This window comes from Herpailurus yagouaroundi, unplaced genomic scaffold, assembly GCF_014898765.1.
Source record: "Herpailurus yagouaroundi ecotype Mexico unplaced genomic scaffold, PumYag 140, whole genome shotgun sequence".
In the NCBI taxonomy this organism is placed as follows: Eukaryota; Metazoa; Chordata; class Mammalia; order Carnivora; family Felidae; genus Herpailurus; species Herpailurus yagouaroundi.
The window spans coordinates 44,030,219-44,050,147 of record NW_024412395.1 but is presented as its reverse complement, the minus strand read 5'-3'; the positions used below and the strand labels follow the sequence as shown (position 1 = coordinate 44,050,147).

Here is a 19,929-nt window from a genome sequence, read left to right as displayed (position 1 = left end):
TAAAAATACGGTGGCCTCATATTTACCCCTCTAGCAGGCAAGGATTCTAGGAATTCTTCAGAGAAGAAAATCACTTACATTTAAAGATACCAATAGCACAACACAATTTTCACATCGGTGTATAGTTTGCATTGATGTTTTTTTTGTTTGACCGGTAATATTCTTAACAAAAAAGCATAGTTTCAAAACCAGCAGTCAGCCTGCAAAAAGCATTGCAGATATTGCCGAATCTGAAAAAAAAAAAAAACAAACATGTTGCTTCTCTACACAGACTAGCGAGTAAATTCACACATTTGAAAATGGGGCATGGAGACTGGCAAAAACCTGCATTTGTGGTTTTTTTTATATTTATTTATTTATTTTTTATTCTCAAGTTAGTTAACATACAGTATAGTCTTGGCTTCAGCAGTAAATAGAATATAGTGATTCATCACTTACAACACCCAGGGCTCATCCCATCAGGACTGGTGAGACATCTTTTAGTTTTCTGTAAGGAAATACCTAGGTACTATTTAGGAGTTGTATTAAAATAGCTGTCTACAATGGACTTTAGAAGATGTTTTCATCTGCATGCTGATTAGTTAACAGAAACTGCCTGGCTCTACAGAAACTGTGTAGGCAGCAAAGTTTCTCGCTAGCAAGAAATCTCCTAGCACACGTGCTTGCCTAGTGTAGCCAGTACCTGAACCATATGTGCTTTAGAAAGGGCAAGGTGCATGTCTTTCCTATTTTTTACCAAACTAGTTACTCTAAAGTCTCAAAAATAGCACACAGAACAGTAAGTGCCATCTGGAGCCCCCTGACATGCACAATAGCAGACTTCAGACAAGCATCTGGTATTTTCGTGTCCCAAATGGTATGTGCTCCATCATGTTTCACAAATGATTATGGTCACTTCATCCTTGTCTCCAACCGTTATCAAGAAGGACTTATTTACGGCTGGCACCATGCTGCTTCTGTGCAAAGGGAGCTCTTAACAGTGGGATTTTATCTTCGGTGGTTCCTGAACCACGGGAAATGACAACGTGGCCTGGGGCTTTATGCATGAAAAAACAGTCATTGCAAAAACACCACACTGAGGCAGTGAACTTATTGCAGTTCTTCCGTTCATTAGTAATGTTCTTCTCCCAACAATAGGATAGTGGAAATGATGTGTCCAATTTTTTTAGCTCTTTGAAATAATGGTACTATTCAAACAGGACTCTAGAGTGCATCTCCTCCTGCTGGAGCATGTGATGCGTTTCCAAACACTTTCTCTGGAGTCCTAGAAGCACAGGAGTAATTCAAACTCCATTCAGTTTGAGATCACTTACTATTCAACACAGATTTAGCCTATAATTTAAAAAAATACAGAAAGACATCAAAATTTAGCTTTACAACATTCTGTAAATATGACTTTAAGTCCCTTTTAATTCAAATATCAGAGTAATTCAGCATTTATCAAACTTAATGAAATCAAGCCATTCACAATTTCTCACAAAATAAAGTCCAGTATTTTCTTTAGTGGGAGAATTATCTGAGACATTGCAGGAACCTGGAAATTTATATTGAAATGGATGTGTAAAAAAAAAAAAAGAAAAGAAAGAAATGGATATGTTAATAGTCCACCCACTATGTCAGAGTTTAGGTGTTTTTTTTTTAATTTATTTTTTTAATATACATCCAAACAGATGTCAGAGTTTTTTTATATCAGTTTTTAGGGGTAAAAGCAAACAAGAGTAAGTTCATCCAGTTCAATTGTTCTTATAGTCTTAAGGTAGTAGTACTTAAGGAATTGACGTATTTTTTAATTGTTTTCTTGGTTTGGACATTATGCTATCCGTGTGGATGAGTGTGAGTGGAAAAATATATAATCCTTGCCTCTTTTATAGCAGATGTTCCTTAAAAACCTCTTTTTGTTTGCATCTTGGGGCTCCTATTGGTCAGGCGGGTCACCCCCAGAAGTCTACACTCAATTTAAGAACTGATAAGAATCATTCTTATTCAGGCTCCAGCACCTAAGATAGACATTTTCATACTCTGGAGCTGTGCTAAATCATTTATATAAGTGCTGCAGTTCATTTTTTTCCCACTCCACTGGAATCTTCTTAGATCACAATGCTTTACACCACCACAGAACTGAAACATATCAGTAGCTAGAAACACCTACCAGGGTGAGAAGATAAGTCAAAGGTTCATTCCGTGTAGGTATAATTCCTGTATTTGAATCATAGAGCTCCATTTCTACTAGCCCTCATCTTGGTTTTGTTTTGTTTTGTTTTGTTTTGTTTTGTTTTGTTTTGTTTTTTGTTTGGTTTGGTTTATGTATTTATTTTGAGAGAGAGACAGTGCACACAAGCAGAGGAGGGACAGGGAGAGAGGAAAGAGATAGAATCCCAGGCAGGCTTTGCGCCATGAGCGCAGAGCTGGTCGCAGGGCTCCATCTCGGGAACTGTGAGATTATGACCTGAGCCAAAACCAAGAGGGACGCTCACTCAACAGAGCCACACAGGCGCCCCACCCTCAGCTTGTTCTAACAGTGGAATCACTATGTGTGGATGCCAGGAAATTAGGGTGTTAGTCGTATTTTAAGATGGGCACTTTAGCCCAGAATCTGATTCTAATTTCGTCTGCTTTGTCAATGACTAGTGCTTCATATTGAACAATAGACACAAAACACTGAAGTCACAGCATTATAATAAAGCACATATGGTTAATCAAGATGTTTCCTCTATAAATTTCCTATATGTAGCATTTTTGCATAGTTTTTTGGTTATCTTTTTCTTATTTTATAAGAAATCTCTGTGAATTATAGATAATAGTGTTTTGTCTGCCATCTATATTGCAATTTGTTTCTAATCTCTTTTCAATATATTGATTTTGTTAAAAATATCTTACAGATTAAAAATTTTTTTTTAAAAAAAATTATTTTAAATATGGTCCAGTTAGTCAACTTATATAGTTCAGAGATCTTGTCCTGATTTTCAAAGGTCCTATGAAACATATGGATTATACAAGTAGTGTGCCAGATTTGCTTGTAAGTTTTGTTGTATGATTAGAAAGAAAATCCTGTATTCTGTTTGAAATGTAGCTTTGTAGATTATTTTCTTTATCTGAATAGAAGGTAGAATGTAAATAAGTCATTATTTTTCTATTGATTCAAAATACCATCTTATTTAAACATTAAATTGTCAGATATAATTGGTATACGTATCTTTACTTTCAAATTGGCTCTATTTGTTCATTCCTATGGCAATATAATAATTTGTACTTAGTGACTTTATACTATGCTTTAATATCTGACAAAGTAGGTCAACCCTAATCTTGTTTTTCTTATTTTCCCTGGCTAGTTGAGAGTTCTTATTCTTCCAGATAAGATATATGACTGTTTTCATTCAATTACAACAAAGTCCACATTGACATTTGAGATAATCGAAAGATGAGATTGTCAGATCTGGCTAATGAGAGTCGGAAATTGTAACCAATATCAAGATTTACCAACAATGTCAAGAATGTGTATAATTTGGGGCTCCTGGGTGGTTCAGTCAGTTGAGCGTCCATCTCTTGATTTCAGTTCAGATCATGATCTCACAGTTTGTGAGATTGAGCCCCACATCATGCTCTGTGCTGACAGTGCAGAGACTCTCTCTCTCAAAATACATAAATAAACATTAAAAAAAAAAAAAAAAAAGAATGTATGAGGGCGCCTGGGTGGCTCAGTCAGTTAAGCGTCTGACTTCGGCTCAGGTCATGATCTCATGGTTCGTGGTTTCGAGCCCTGGGGCGGGCTCTGTGCTGACAGCTCAGAGCCTGGAGCCAGCTTGGGATTCTGTGTCTCCCTCTCTTTCTGCCTGTCCCCCACGCCCACTCTGTCTCTCTTTCTCGCTCAAAAATAAATAAACATTAAAAAAAAATTTTTTAAGAAATTCTTATCTTTGCTATTAAATTTGTTCTTCAACTTTGTACAGCATAGTCAGTTAAACAAATGACATATATTACACATTTCCATTTTTACCTGTGTATAGATAATAAAGAGTCAAACTATCTTCTTTACAGCAACCTAGTACATTCCCTACATTGTTTTGATAAGACTTTTTCTTAATTTAATGTAATTTGGTTTGGTTTGGGGTTTTGGAGGATTTTCCTTGAGCATTTATGTTGGATATTCTAGGTGTGCAGTCATATCAGCATCAAAAAGAAAGAAATTCATTCTCTCTTTTTAAATACTATGTATTATGATTTTTAGTTCACTAGATCTTCCGAAACAATTTTGAATAGGGATAGCTGACTTCAATAAAAATAACTTCACCATTAAGACTAATATTTTAAAATATCTTTGCATTTCTGAAATACACGCTACTTGGTCACTGAGTTTTTTATTCTTTTTTGATTCTGTTGGTTAGTAAATTATTTAGAATTTTGCCTCTATTTTGATATGGCATACACTTATATACTCTTTTAATGTTAGAAAGAAATTATCTGTAAAACCATGTGGTCCTGGAGGTCTTCATATAGGTCTTTAATCACCATTTCAACTCTACGAGGTATTTATTTACTCTCTTTCTTCCTTGGCCAATATGGTAATGTTTGTTTTGTGAAGCCTTCGTCCATTTCATCTAGGCTTTCAGAGTTGTAAAATGGCATGTAGGGTTCTCTTCCAACCCAGTCTTTTCTGTATCAGCAGGTACATCTGCCTTCTCATTCCTAAACTTGTATGTTTTGTTCTCTCTACTTTCCTTTAGCAGGCTTTCAAAAGATTTATGAATTTCATTGGATGTTGTTCAAGGAACTAGCCTTTGCATTAATTTATACTTGCCACTATTCTTTTTATTTCCAGAGTTTGCCCTCATTAATTCCCCATTTTTTATTCCTTTGGATTGGTCTATTATTTTCAAGATTGTATTAAGGTCTTTTATTGTTGGAGTCTTTCTTCTGTAATACCGAAGGCATTAAGACTGTACATTTTCCTTTCAATGCAAGCTTTTCTGTGGTTGCATCGGTTTTGGTATGACTTGTTCTCCTTTTATTGCTTTCTGCATTATTTCTTCTTTGATCCAAAGGTTATCATAAAGTATGGTTCTTAATATCCATGTATTTCTGATTTTCTGGTCATGTTTTAATAATTTTTAAAACTTTTTGGATTATAGTCAGAGTTAATGGACTATATAACATTTCTACTTTTATAAATGTTTAAGCACGTACACTTAATGTAAAAACAATCTGTAGTTGCAATTTTTAAGATGACTCATCTTTATTAAGTCTTTCCAAAGAGTTTAGCTTTTTATTTTCATGGGGATGAAGGAAACTGCTCTCTTGTTTTACACATATTTTATTATTTTATGTGCAACATGATTAAGTTACATGATTCCACTAACAAGTACAGCTGGCATAAATAGATTTCAGAACACGCACAGCTGGTCTAAAATTCAGTCGGCAGAAGTAGAAATGTGTAGGAACAATATCTGAAACATTTATTAGAGTGCCGGGGTAGCAAGAATCAATACATTTTACAGAAGAGGAATCAGATTGGTGGAGGAAGAGAACTTCTGCTATTTTGAGAGCTTCTCCTATTTTGTGAAAAATTTGGTAGTTGCTGATATAGTCATCACTTTTTCTAGGAAACAATTGGAATTGTTGTCTGACCCTAACCATTCGAAGGAACAAATACCCTAACTGGTACAGAGTGAAAATGACATTTATGCTACATTTCTATTCTTTGTTAATTATTGATAAAAACCAATAAATGAAATGAATGGGGGACGTTTTGTCACCACGTTAGACGCAACTTTAGAAATCCAGTGTAATGGACAGCTGTGGTAAGTCAAATAGTTGAAGGAACCCTAGACTAATTCTGAAGTCTTAGTTCCTCCACAAATAAAATCCCTAAAGCATTTATATTTAAGCTTTCACATATAAAAAATGAGGTAATCACCACTCTCTATGCTTTATATAAAGTTGAATCAAAACATTTGATTCTAAAATATTATCACATGAGAAAGGTTTCTGAAAACAAAACTAGGTTTAAGTTCAAGACAGCATATCAAGTACAGGGTGGTACTTAAATCACTCTTTTCATTACCTGGCAGACTGCACTCCCTTTTCCTTTCTTTGTGAGCAAGCTCAGGTCATTTACAATTCATCCATTTTGGAAGAAGTGTTTTCAAAGCATCCAAGAGACCCCACTGTAATTTATTCTGTTAATGCCTGCCCTCGCTCCCTCTCAAGGAGTTGGGTTCAGGGGAAGGTCCTGCAATTGTTTCTCAGTATCCAGTTTCCTCCTGTTACCTTAAGAAAACCTAGTGGGGGGGTGCCTGGGTGGCGCAGTCGGTTAAGCGTCCAACTTCAGCCAGGTCACGATCTCGCGGTTCGTGAGTTCGAGCCCCGCGTCGGGCTCTGGGCTGATGGCTCAGAGCCTGGAGCCTGTTTCTGATTCTGTGTCTCCCTCTCTCTCTGCCCCTCCCCCGTTCATGCTCTGTCTCTCTCTGTCCCAAAAATAAATAAACGTTGAAAAAAAAAATTTAAAAAAAAAGAAAGAAAACCTAGTGGGTTCCGTGGGTTTCCCTTGAGATTTTACTGCATACATCTTAATGGACCTTTTAAAAAATAAAATAAAATAAAAATAATCAGTCTTCTGCTGAGTCAGCAGAACTCCAGAATCTGGGTAACAAGGACATGGATGTAAAAGCAATAAATCCTTTCTGCCTACTCATCATTGCCCACACTCCAGCTCATCCTTGGCCTGGACTTAATCGGAGTCAGTTTAAAGTTGTCCTTCTGGAAGCAAAGACGCATCTCACATATCATGCTGTTAACTGAGAGAGGCAAGGAGAAGAAGCAGGAGGGAAAACTGTTTCATTTTTCAGGGAATCATTACTTGTATCAAAAGTGGGTCAGGATTTATGACATTGGTTTCCCTGTCTACGTGTGGCAAGTTTCTGTTCTGTTCATGATTTTGTTTCTAAATGATGTAACCATGTGAAAAGTGTGGAAAAGGTACATTTTTAAAATTAGTTCATTTTCTCAAGGTTTATAAAGCCCCCTATCATGGATTGCAGGATACTTTGCTTTGCCAACAATCTGGCCAGATAAGGTATCCTTATACAATAAAATAACTCCTTATTCTCATTAGTCACATGAAGGTAAAATAAGAAAGCAGATAGCAAAGCAGTTTGAGCTTCAGACCACAGCTGCATACACTTGAATGTTTATAACTCCTAAAACAATCCACTTTGCATGATCAGTGGGTAAACATGAAGTATTAAACATGTAATCTCCAAGGAAAGATGAAAACTATGTTTCCTATTCCTTAATGATAAACCATAACCATAGCAATAACATGATCTGGGATGACCTCCAAATTAGGGAATGCATGAGTTTCTAGAAACAACAAAAGCAAGGTTCAGTATCTTGTAAGTGGTAAGGATTTATCAAATGCTGAATGCCCACATGGCAAACAGTGATTCTATCAGAATCAGAAAATGCTATAAAGTCTTAAGGGCAGAGATTTAAGATTTAATATATTGCCTGCATCATCTATTTGATAATCACACTTGAGGATTAGTGTTTCAAGGGGAGTGCTAATTTGTGTTTTGATTAATCCTAATTTGTCAAGATCTAAGTGTATTTAATGAACCAGAGAAGCCCCTCAGAAAATTTCCTAATGTGAGTTATCATAGTTACCAAACTTGTTCATAAGATTAATTTGCTGTTTAGGGGAATCATTTGACACAGACTGTCTTCTTCAACAGTGCCCTTTTCAGCCTGCCTTTAGGAATGTTCCTCTCTGCAGCTATGCTAAGTGAAACAAATAAAAATGCATTCATTACAACATAAACCAACTTTCCAATATTATCTGGATAGAGGATATCTATAAGAAAATACATTGTGATTCTTTCCAGAGCACATAGAGGGTTTAAAACACTATAGATGGTGTCTGGAGAACATCTTCATAAAAAAAACTCCATTGTTGATTTCTTCTAACAGAATTTAGAAAGTATACCCACCATAAAAGAGTATTTGCAGTCCAGCCTAATAAACAGCAAACATTGAATCATGTATCTTAAATTTGAGGAAGGAATAATAGAGTATATTGTGAATATTTAACTTAATTTGAAAATCCTTACCTATCAGCATCCAGGTAAAAGTTGATTGAGGAACTAACTACATTTCTCTCTTGCAACCTCTACCTTCCTTTAATCACATAGGGGTGAGGCCAGGACTGTGGAGACTCATAGAATAAAGGGAAGCCTTAAACTTCTGGATGGGGAAGAGAATGTGGCTTTAAGACTATACGTCACCTGCCCTACCCACCAGACATATAGTTACTGTTAAAAGACAAAGTTGTATTGAAGTATGATTACAAGAGAACTTTTTCCAGAGCAAAATCCAATGGACAGCAGTCCCTCACCCTGAAGGATGATATAATAGTTTCATATAAAAGACAATAATAATCATCTTAATTAATATTCATTAATTTCTGTTTTCTTAGACTCCACTGATGGAAGCCCTGGACACATTTTTCTAAATATAATCTGTCATAGACTTGAGCCAAATTTGTTTTTCACTGAAACCCCAATACATAAATTAGGTACTATAATTGTTTTTATTGACCTAAGTATAAAAGTTTAATTTAAGATCTGCTTACTAAAAAGAAAATGAGACTAATGTCATTTTGATGGGCACATTCATATCAAATCAGAAATTGCAGGTTTATATTAACCTCAGCCTCCATTCCTTTCTAAATTTTGTATTCATTGCTCAGTGTGGAAGAAATTTGACTTCACACACTGCATAATTGCAAATATTAACAGTATTGAGGTATTTATTCCATTAAGTGTGTGTCAGCAAATTCACATTTGAGAGAAGTTTAGTGTAAAGTTAAATACTCCTGAATTAATATTCAATCATGTTTGATAGGTGCCTACAATGGAATAGTTATTTCCATTTTTGCTCTTTGTGTGATTCTTCAGAGTTTTAGTTTGATTTGATCATGCTATTGTATTTTGTAATTGTTGGGTTATCTTTGTTTGAATGCCCTTAAACTTTGGGTCCTTTGATACTAAACTATGGGTTGATTGCTTTTAACAATCACAGAAAGCATTTCAAACTCAAAAGAATGAATGTCTCATTTGTCTTACATAATTTGAGGATCCCAAAGAGTTTTATTCACATAAAGTGAAGTAAAGGGGAGATAACCTTACATTTGTAAAATATTCAAGTGACTTTATACCATAAAAAAGACATGAGATTTTTATTAGCCTTGAAAAAATTTTCTGGAGCATCAGAAAGTTTAAAAAATCCCTCATAACTGCAAATATTAGAAAAGTTCAATGAGAGCTTTTCATTCACCTAATTAACTAACTGTATTTTGAGGGTTCATTTGAACAACCATGGGTATTATAAATGTCTATTATAAATGTCCAAATGTGTGCTATAAATGTCCATGCAGAGCAAACAATGGGAAATATATATATATATATATATATATATATATATATATTTTTTTTTTTTTTTTTTTTTTTTTAATCTGGGCACTTAAATCTGGGCTTTAGGTAAATTTTCAGGGATATTTTCAGAACATGTTTTTTGTTGTTGTTGTTGTTTTGTTTGTTTGTTTTGTGTGTGTGTGTGTGTGTGTGTGTGTGTTTTCATAGTTATGCTTCTATACCCAGTAGAGTGCCTGGTACAGGGTAGATACTTATTCCATATTTGCTAAAAGAGTGAGAGCTACTTTTCCTAGCTGCAGGCCATGAACTTGATTCTCTGTGATGTTCCTTGGTCTTTGAAATCGAATTAACTCAATAAATAATGACTCAAGATACACAGTGAAAGGTGCTGTGTACCCTCAGAGCTTCAGAACTTGACAGAGAAGGTTATATTGCGTGGAGTAGAAATAATTTCAACAATCACAAAGCCAGCTTGTGTCTTAGTTTGTACCTGTGTGTTTGACATAGCTACCCTTTACTACCAGATCTTCTAGGCCTGGTAAAAATGCCAATATTTGAGTGTTAAATGAGGAAGTTCTGTGTCAGGGAATTTAGCAGAGGAACTAAAACTGACAAATAAAAGTACAATGAATCAGTAGGAAGTAAGGAAGGGAACACTGCTGGGACCAATGGAAATGGGTGTCTCCGATGACTACTATTTAAACCTACCCCATTCTCCTCACTCTTTCCAGTGTTCTTCTACCTCTATTTCTCTACTGTTTCTGTCTTTTAACTCTGCTTTTATAAAGTCTCTTTACTTAGGCATGCCCCAGATTCATACATAAGCTGCTGACTTATGTATGACATTTAAATCTCTGGGCTAGTAAGACATTCAATTACTAAATATTAACTCCTATGGAATTTTACTTGAGTGATCTACATAACTGACTTAAGAAAATCAAGAAAGTCAGTGAAGGACTAACCCCACAGGACAATTCCTTAATCTGGACAAGTCCTTCATGCTAACAGGTGTGTATCTTCTCTGTGGACAAGCAAAGACTTCTCCATGAAACTCTATGGTACCTCCAACTTGAGACCAGTCTTTCCAGTGGGTGTCACATCTGATAGGATAAATGCTAGGGAAATGACACTTAACAAGGACACTTGAGAAGAGAGTAGAATGATGTTGAAAGACTTTCCCAAGAGCCTTTCATGGTCTTCTGAGTGTTTCTAAGAATATCGGAATTCCAATAACATATTTATATTAATTTAGTAAATGCCTACTTTCAAAAAGAATTTAAGAACACTCACAGTGAAAACCTAAGTGCAAGTAAGCCAAAACATTTAACACAAGTCAGAAACAGGAAACAGAAGTTAGAAAGAGGAGAGAAAAAAAGAAGTCTTAAACTCTGTTGAGACAATGGAACACAAAAGTTAGTGGTGAATTTTCTATTCACCAGAGACCAAGGAGAATACATTAGATGTTGCATATCTCAATTTCTGGCTAAAGATAATTTACCAGCTCTTCAGGAACAACAAATATGTATGACAAAAAAGAGTCGGAAATAAACTGTCTATGGCATATCTACAATGGATAGGATGATTTACATACATTATCACATTTAATCGTGAGCACAACCCTGTGAGGTAGATATTAATTATTTTTACAATTGAAGAAACTGAATCTCAAGAAAATTGAATTGAATCGACCAAAGTCCCAACTAGTAAGTGTTGGAACTAGAACTTCAGCTCATGCCTGTCTGATTCCATAGCGCATCTAATGTGCTCAGAGAAATGAGTAGTCCCTATGTCTATCTTATCTGTAACTTCCAATTCAAAGCATGCATACACACCTGTGTACACGTGTGCACACACACACAGACATGCACAGTTTTTCCTTTTATAAGCAAGCTATACTCAGAAAGTGTAATGGAGGAACTTCAGGAAAATGCCAGAAATAGCAGCTATAAGCTCAATAATCTCATTCCAACTATTATAGTAGAAGTGCTAGTTCCCCACTTATGTGAAATATAAAATGTCTTTTTGTGCCTTATTATAAATAAGCAAAATCTTAGGAGAAAAATAAGCATGTCTAACTTGTTACTTGGTGTGAGGCCCTTTACATCTTTACCTGGTTGGGGACATCTGAGAATCATGCCAAGACCACAACAATGGGCTTCAGGGAGGAAAAATGTGTAGGAAGACCAGTGAACTGGGGTTTTTCCTACTGTAACACCTCCAAATAAAGTGGTCCCATTTCAGAAAACAGTATACAAACATCACTCAATTCTAGTCTAGCATAACTTGCCAAAAAATCCCACGTGGGAGGGATCAGTGACGTACCAGAGGGTTGGCTCTAGGAGAGGAGCTGGGTTGTGTAGGATCTGACAAAGAGTGCAGAAAGATCCACTAGCCCCCCAAAGCAAAAATGGGCAAAGACTAGGCAAGTTATCATTTTGGAGAGGTCTTCCGTCCATGCAGGAAATATGGCAGAAGTCCAGTCATGTAGACAAAGTCTGAAAGGGAGAGTTAAGGACCGAGGTTCAGATGAGTGCCCAGGAACTCAGAGGAAGGCTCATTTCTTTCAGGTCTGAGCCAGGTAATACAGAAACTTCGGGACAAATGTCTGAATTCCTACAGATATTTGGAGCTGGGTAAGCGATATCTAGCAATTGGCACACTATGCATTGGTAACTTACGGCAATTTTCAAAATTGTAAAAGCTCTTATTCTCTGGCAAAGAAACACAGATAGATCAAGTGACTTGCACAAGTGTCAACCTGTGGCAAATTCATGACCAGAACTTATGTTCTGTGAGTTTTCTTCTAAAACACCCTTGACCCATTTCTATGGGTGACGTTACCGTGAAGGAAACAAGATTGCAGATAGTGGCTGCCATGTTTTAGGTCTCTAATTGATCCGTTTGTATGATACCACAACTGGTCTGACCAATTGCATCACACAGTGGTCCTACAGATGCAGTAGACCTGTGGCTGCTTTAACATGTAAAATAGAAATAAGTGTAAGGTAACTCAAATATGATCTAAGTTGAAGTTCTCCTATGGACCATATACATTTCAATTATCTGTACAAATGATTCATGATTATTTTTAGCTTTATCGGACAGCAATAGCAAGGTTGACCCAAAGGTTAGGAAATCCTAAAATTGCGTTATTAGGTACTATGTGCTGCCTCCTCCCTCTACTCCAAAGCATATTTAAATGGATTTATTTTTAATGACAGAGGAAAGTCAACATGAGAATTAAAATCTAGATACGACACCCAAGATAACTAAGACACACAAAGAGAAGTAAGAGTTGAGTGTCTTTGGCCCATATCCTGGGGATTTTTATAAAATAATATACAATTTTATTCCGTTTAAACTGAGTAGCACTTGTCACAAGTTATTATTTAATTTCTTCTACAAGTTTAAAATCAGTTACTGAATAAGTTGTCAAAACAGTAGTGCTGTTAGAAGCTTTATGTTTGCATTGTAAACTCTGGCACGATTTCCATTTCTGAAAACAGAACTATACTTTTAAAGTATGTTTGCTGTTATCCTTCCCTTTCTCTATTTTCAGTGCTTATCAAAATATTTAGTATTAATAGTGTGCATATGAAACATAAATATTCCACGTACTGTTAGCTAAGAGCGCTCTCTTGTATATGACATTTACAAATGCCATGGCTATTTCAGGATCATTATTTTTACTAATTATAATTAAAATGTATACCAGAGATAGCAATCCAAATTGACTTGAGATTCCTTCAAAAGGTTGTCTTCCTAGCTGTACCGCCTCTCATTAGTTATGTCTTATTAATTGTCACATTGCATTATATATGTGCACAGTATGATGCTACCTCACATAATTCAGGGAATGAGAAGCAGTGTGAAACATCGGCATCACATTTTAATGAGACAGCATTTGTGTTGAGTCTGAATGCCTGCAGTTAATTCAGAGAACAAGTATTTGAGTTAAAATTCTGACATGTTTAGCAAACCAAGTATTCATTAAGGTTGGCGAGGTAGAAGCATTGTAAGAACTCGTGTGACAATGACTACACCTGCAGTTCTGGGAGCAAGAAATATACTTTATTTCAAGTGGATGTACCCTGTGCACTGGTAGTATGAAACTCTTTATGTTTTTTCTTCAGGTCCTAAAGGGTTTCCCAGAATGTTTACAAGCTGATATTTGTCTACACCTCAACCAGACTTTGCTGCAAAACTGCAAAGCCTTTCGGGGGGCAAGTAAAGGTTGCCTTAGAGCTTTGGCAATGAAGTTCAAGACCACCCATGCACCTCCAGGAGACACCCTGGTTCACTGTGGGGATGTTCTCACTGCACTTTATTTCTTATCCAGAGGCTCCATCGAAATCCTCAAAGATGACATTGTGGTAGCTATTCTGGGTGAGTGTTTTAGAACTGGATGGTGACAGATTCAGTTGTTAGCTGGTGCAATGTGTATTTTAAAATGATAGAAAAAAAGGATTGATCTGTTTCTTTATGAGTACTATTTAAGACTGATAGTAATTTTAAAGCTTTATTTAAAATTCAATTCAAATCAAATTGACCTTGCAGAAAATACGTTTTCTTGACTATCTCGCTTTTCCTCCAATGTGTAAACACTTCCATGACTCTCTTTAGTTCTTGGAAGCTACTTAAACATCAGAACCCAAATGTATGAGAAGAGTCAGCACTTCGCTTTTCATGTTGGAGGGCCTTGGATTCATTTCGGATCCCTTAACACCTTAAATAAAATGTGTCCATTGTGGGTTACTTGCTAGCATGTGCCAATGCCCTGTCATGAACTGTGTCTATGTATTGATAGGTTTCATCTATATGCTCTACACTTTTACTTGCTGTGTCCCACCAAATGGAATTACATAGTCCTTACTTGTAAACTATGGCCTATGAACTATGAGCTATGAACTTAGCATTCAGGGATAAAGGTGTTGAGGAAATTAAAATTACTAGCTAATTAAACTGGTTTGGGTGCAAAAGAATGTCCATCTGTCCAATCTGTGTCTTCAAAAGCAAATTCAGTCAGTGTGAACTTGTAGGATTTCTTTGGACTGTTAGAAGAGTGGGGAAGAGGAAGGAAGCAGAGAGAAAGGAGATCAGTGTTTCGTCCCTAACACCTAGCCAGCAGCCTTAAGACTCAGTCTCCCTGAGGGAACATCCACTCCCAATGTTTGTGAACATTTGCACTTTTTTGTTTTCCTGTGGATTAAATCCAGGTCCATTTAGATAATGAACATGTAATTCAATGACTTCCTTTCACTAGATTCTTGATGTCAACATCCAAAAGGACAGGACAGGATGTTGTCTGTTTTCTCTGCTGCCTAGTAGGACCAGAGTATGGCCTAGCACAGGACAAAGAAATTTGAGTGATTCCTGTATATTTTGATCATTTTATTTTAATGACGGTTTTTTAAAATCCCATATTGACAAGATGCATAAGGCAAAGAATAAAAACATAAATCAGGTAGTGGCTACATAGTAAGTTGGATTTTCACCACATTCGGCCTTGACAGTTTGCTCTGTATGTTGCCAGGGAAGAAGCATGCTTCAGTGCTTTCCTGATCTTAGAATGAGCCTGCCCCACCTTCTACAGGGAGGTAACAAGACTTCTTGCTTTATAAAACAGTAATTTTAGAGTGTAGTTAAGCAATACATGATGACTGGCTTAGTTTTTGCTCATTTTTACAGTCGTGTAAACTAATTAAGATGCAAAGCCCATGCTGAATTTAGTTGAGAGCTTTTCTTTGACAATATCTATACTGAAGTATTAAAACGATAAAGAATTTCAAGAGATTCTTTTCTTCTGTCCCCATTTCCGTGTAAATCTGCACCTAAAATCCTCACAAATTATGATTCTTCGTTCCATTTTGAAGCTAAGTATTTATTTAAAACAAAGTTAATATATTCTCTCCCATATCAGTTTCTGTCATAGAGATGTGCTCTCTGATTTCTACCCATTAAATTCACATTTAAAATAAGAACATTATAGCATTTTTTGACTGGTTAGAATTGTATCACTTAAAAGTCTTTGATAGTTTCTATAGTTGGGTATATATAAGCTTGTCTGTCAAAAAATAACTTAACAGATCCAAAAAGTTTTTTCTAAATCTGAAAAGAAGCTTCAGGATATATATAAGAAAGTACCATTTTACACTGATGATCTTTAAAAGATCTATGATAGTTTATTGGTAGTTATTAAGCATTTATTTCACAGCTATAATTTTTAAGTGTCTTGACATTCAGAGACAGAAAAACCTAAATGGCCATGACATTCAGGTAAAATATTGGGAGGAGATAAACATATCAAGTGTGAAAAAGTTTTGACTGGAGTCAGAATGCATGGGATTTAAACATGGCTACTCTCTCCCTCCCTTCACCCAACTAAGTAGGTGACCTTGGTCTAATCAGTTTACCTCTTCAATCTTCTTGTCATAGTCATAGTATTTAAATAATAGAGAGTAACTTCCTTATGAAGTTATTTTAGGGATTGAATGAGATAATTCACCTACGCATTTGACACAGTGCCTGGCACCTACTTAATTCTTAATAAGCATTTGTTGTTGCTGTCATCATCCTCAGTATTAAACAAAGCCTGGAAAAGTAGGTGGCATGTGGCCAGGGAGAGGGGATGAGGAGAACCCATCAGAAGCCAGACACTGAGATAATCCCAGGTTTGGCAAGAAAGCAAGGAGGACACACTTTTAGAGTAAAGGCCGTTTGGTAAAAAGCAAGACTATAAATAAAGTTAGATATATTCAATAATTGGACAGAGTCGTTACGGGCAAATCTGAAAGTGGTTAGTAAAGGAAACAAGGTATGTTCAAATTATACCCCTACTCCTCTAAGTGTTGAAAGTGTGCCACTATACCCCCATGTTTGCCATCACCCCTGGAGACCATCCTGAGATAGAAAGTTTGTGAATCTGACTCACTGCTGCCTTTCTCATATTCCTGGATTGACAAAATTGGACCACACCTACTGGATGGCAAGACCCTTTTCTAGCCATGTAAGGCATAGCAGACTAAAGGCATATTTGCCACATTTCTAGGCACGTAGCCAAAAAATCAAAACATGGAAATAATAGTCATTATATCAGGACCAGTATGTTAAGAAGTAAAATACCACTCAGCAAACAAACATGACTGAGGCAGTCAGTAGGAGGTACTGGAATTTTGAGGCTCTAGTGTCTGTTGGCCAGGGGATCTTCCATTTGAATTCCTTGGCCCATGGATTGGTCACTGGTCCCGTTGTTATTTTTAGAAAGAAAGCATTAAGTTCACATTCCTTTTACCTCCTTTATTTATTTATTTATTTGTTTATTTATTTATTTATTTTTAGGGAAAAACGATATATTTGGAGAAATGGTTCATCTTTATGCCAAACCTGGAAAGTCTAATGCAGATGTAAGAGCTCTCACGTACTGTGACTTGCATAAGATCCAGAGAGAAGACTTGTTAGAGGTTTTGGATATGTATCCTGAGTTTTCCGACCACTTTCTCACAAACTTAGAGTTGACTTTTAACCTAAGGCATGAGAGTGCAAAGGTATATGTTAATGGTTTACTTATTTTTGGATTTATGACATTTTATTTTATTCTTGGATTGCCAAAATTCTTCTGCAATATTAAGCAAAATATAGCAAAACTTTACCAACTCTGAATATTTGGATACCAACTCTTAATTTTGGAATTTCTAAATTATAGGGAAGGAATGCTGTCTAATTACTTTCAAATATATTGAATAACTTCAAGGAGGTCAATTAAATTTGACCTTTCAGAAACACTTAGGTGACATACTTGATTTAAAATAGCCTTGGTTTATATTGAGTGTGCCAATTATTTGTAAGAAATGAATGATCTTAGGCTATTTAAGTCCCCTAGAAGAGCTTATTTTACACAAGAGTTAGAATATTCTCCAAGCTATTATTTATACCACACACGGGTTAGCAATGTCTTTTCAATAAAAATGAAACATTTAAACTCACTCAAGTTTAGGTCCATATTTCACACAATTTCCAAATCACAGAAATATAAATGAATCAGGCTTAAACCTGAGTCAAAATTAGTGCTATAGAATGAATAGCATATGGTCTAGTAGAAATAATATTTTAAATGATTCTACACATAATTTAACCTTGAGTGAATTTTAAGAGTGTAGCCTTTGTCTCTTTCACTCTCTACTACTATTAAAAATGTGTCTTTATGACATCACTATGCTAAGAATACAGAATTGCAGTCTACAATTTATTACTAGTTTATTCCTCCTTCTTTCCTCCCCAAAACCCCATCACCTCAGCTCTGATTCTAAATAGCTTTTTGCCAGAAATCAAACGTTAGGGCTTTTGAAACTTCTGGTTTTTTTGTTTGTTTTTTGGGTTTTTTTCTTGCATTTTTTTTGTTTCTTTATTTTTTTTTTAGTTAATGCTAACTAATATACTCTCTGGAAGGAAAAACTCCTCAAGTCAATAGTTAGGTAAAAGGTAGTAGATTTAATTCTCCCCGGAATTGGTCATTCCCAGGTACTGTGAGACACTTAAAGAGGATAAACTTGTAAGGTCACCAGGGTACCATTTCATAATCTGAAGCACCAGCTCACATAATAGCTTCTTTTCAAAACACTGAAGTTGAAAAATATCTAGGTGATAAGAGATTCAAGTTATCAAGAGCATATATTTTTTATAATGGTTTGAATTCAGTACTTTATTAATGTCACCAACCTCATTCTGATTTTGCCTTGATGAACAACAAGATAACTTCTTTTATTTATTTATTTATTTATTTATTTATTTATTTATTTATTTTTGTATTTGAGAGAGACAGAGAGAGAGAGAACACAAGTAGGGAGAGGGGCAGAGGGAGGGAGAGAGAATCTTAAGCAGACTCCACACTCAGTGTGGAGCCCAACATGGAGCTCATGAGATCATGACCTGAGTCAAAATCAAGAGTTGGACGCTTAAGGGACTGAGCCACCCAGGCTCCCCAGATAACTTCTTCACATAAAAAGTTTAGGTAGCAACCAGGGGAGCCTGGATGGCTCAGTCGGTTGAGCATTCGACTTTTGATCTCTGCTCAGGTCATGATCTTTCGGTTCATGAGTTTGAGCCCCATGTTGGGCTCTGTGCTGACAGTGTGTAGCCTGCTTGGGCTTCTATCTCTCTCTCTCTCTCTCTCTCTCTCTCTCTGCTCCTTGCACATGTGTACTTTCTTTCTCTCTCTCAAAATAAACATTAAAAAAAAAAGTTTAAGCAGCAAGCAAATAAAGAAAATAGGAAATTCCATTTGTTTTCTTTATTTGGGAGCTTCCATTTTTATTACAGAAATGATCATAATTTCCAGAAGGGGAGGAAGGAGAAATAATAAATAGCTCAAAATAAGAAAATGCTTACAGCATAGTGTTCATTGAACTTAACTTTATATTTATTGTTGTGAAATTTAACTTTGTAATCATTACCATGTATTTAAACATCATAGCTAATTATAATTAGCTTACACTTTTTTCCCTGCTGTAATACAGATTCTGAATTTTTTTTTTAACATTTATTTATTTTTGAGAGAGAGAGTGTGTGCACAAGCAAAGGAGGGGCAGGGAGAGAGGGGGATAGAAGATCTGAAACAGGCTCGTGCTGACAGCAGAGAGCCCGATGCAGGACTCAGACTCATGAACCGTGAGATCATGACCTGAGCCAAAGTCAGATGCTTAACCGACTGAGCCACCCAGGAGCCCCCTGCAATTTTTTTAATTATTATTTTTATTTTAACTTTACCAAGTTACATAAAATACATTCTACATGAAGAAATATGTTGTCTCTAAATGTTGACATTATTCCTAAACATTTCTGATAAATAACTTATACAACTATGATTTCCCCATCAGATGGTGAAACTACTTGAATTATTCTATTAGTCCATTTTATAATTTAGAGACAACCGGGAAACAAAGTATTGTAGCTATTTGCCTGCAATCTAATAGTTAAGTCTCAAAGTGGTTGAAATGATATGAAACAGTAGAGAAGCTACTGATAATATGTTCAAATTGAATAATCTTCCATTTTATCTTCATGTCCATTAACAAAGGCTGATCTCTTACTACGATCACAGTCTGTGAATGATTCTGAAGGAGACAACTGTAAGCTACGAAGAAGGAAATTTTCATTTGATAGTGAAAGAGACAAAGGTAATTCATTTTATTTCTAAAATTTAAACGTAGAGCATGTGGTGATTAGCTCCTCTTACTAAATGCCCATTTACTACTGATTTCATGGGTAAGTTTCATTTGGATTTTAGAAAGGCAAATCCTTTGCTGTTCTCAGTAGCTAATAATGTGTTTTCTGATTGATAGTTATCAATGATGTCATTCAGCAAAGCCATCTGATATCTACAGGGACATCACAGATAGAGATATAGAGTAGGTTGGTTAAAAAAGAAAAAGAGAGGAAAAAAAAAAGGAGACCAATTAATAGCAGATGAATAACTACACTCAAAGTCTTGAACAGAGTGTTCTGGAAG

At 35.8% G+C, this 19,929-nt stretch overlaps 1 protein-coding gene across 6 annotated transcripts in view; it reads left to right on the top strand.

Annotated features, from left to right (window-relative positions):
- The window catches only part of KCNH7 (potassium voltage-gated channel subfamily H member 7), a 488,027-nt gene that overhangs the window by 437,021 nt on the left and 31,077 nt on the right, over positions 1-19,929 (top strand). For 5 of the 6 annotated variants that reach the window (XM_040475208.1, XM_040475206.1, XM_040475207.1 and 2 more), the window contains 3 exons: positions 13,559-13,811; positions 16,764-16,969; positions 19,498-19,597. In XM_040475208.1, coding sequence (XP_040331142.1) covers positions 13,559-13,811; positions 16,764-16,969; positions 19,498-19,597 — 559 coding nt within the window. The remainder of the gene's footprint in view (positions 1-13,558; positions 13,812-16,763; positions 16,970-19,497; positions 19,598-19,929) is intronic. The other variant, XM_040475205.1, reaches the window with a different exon arrangement.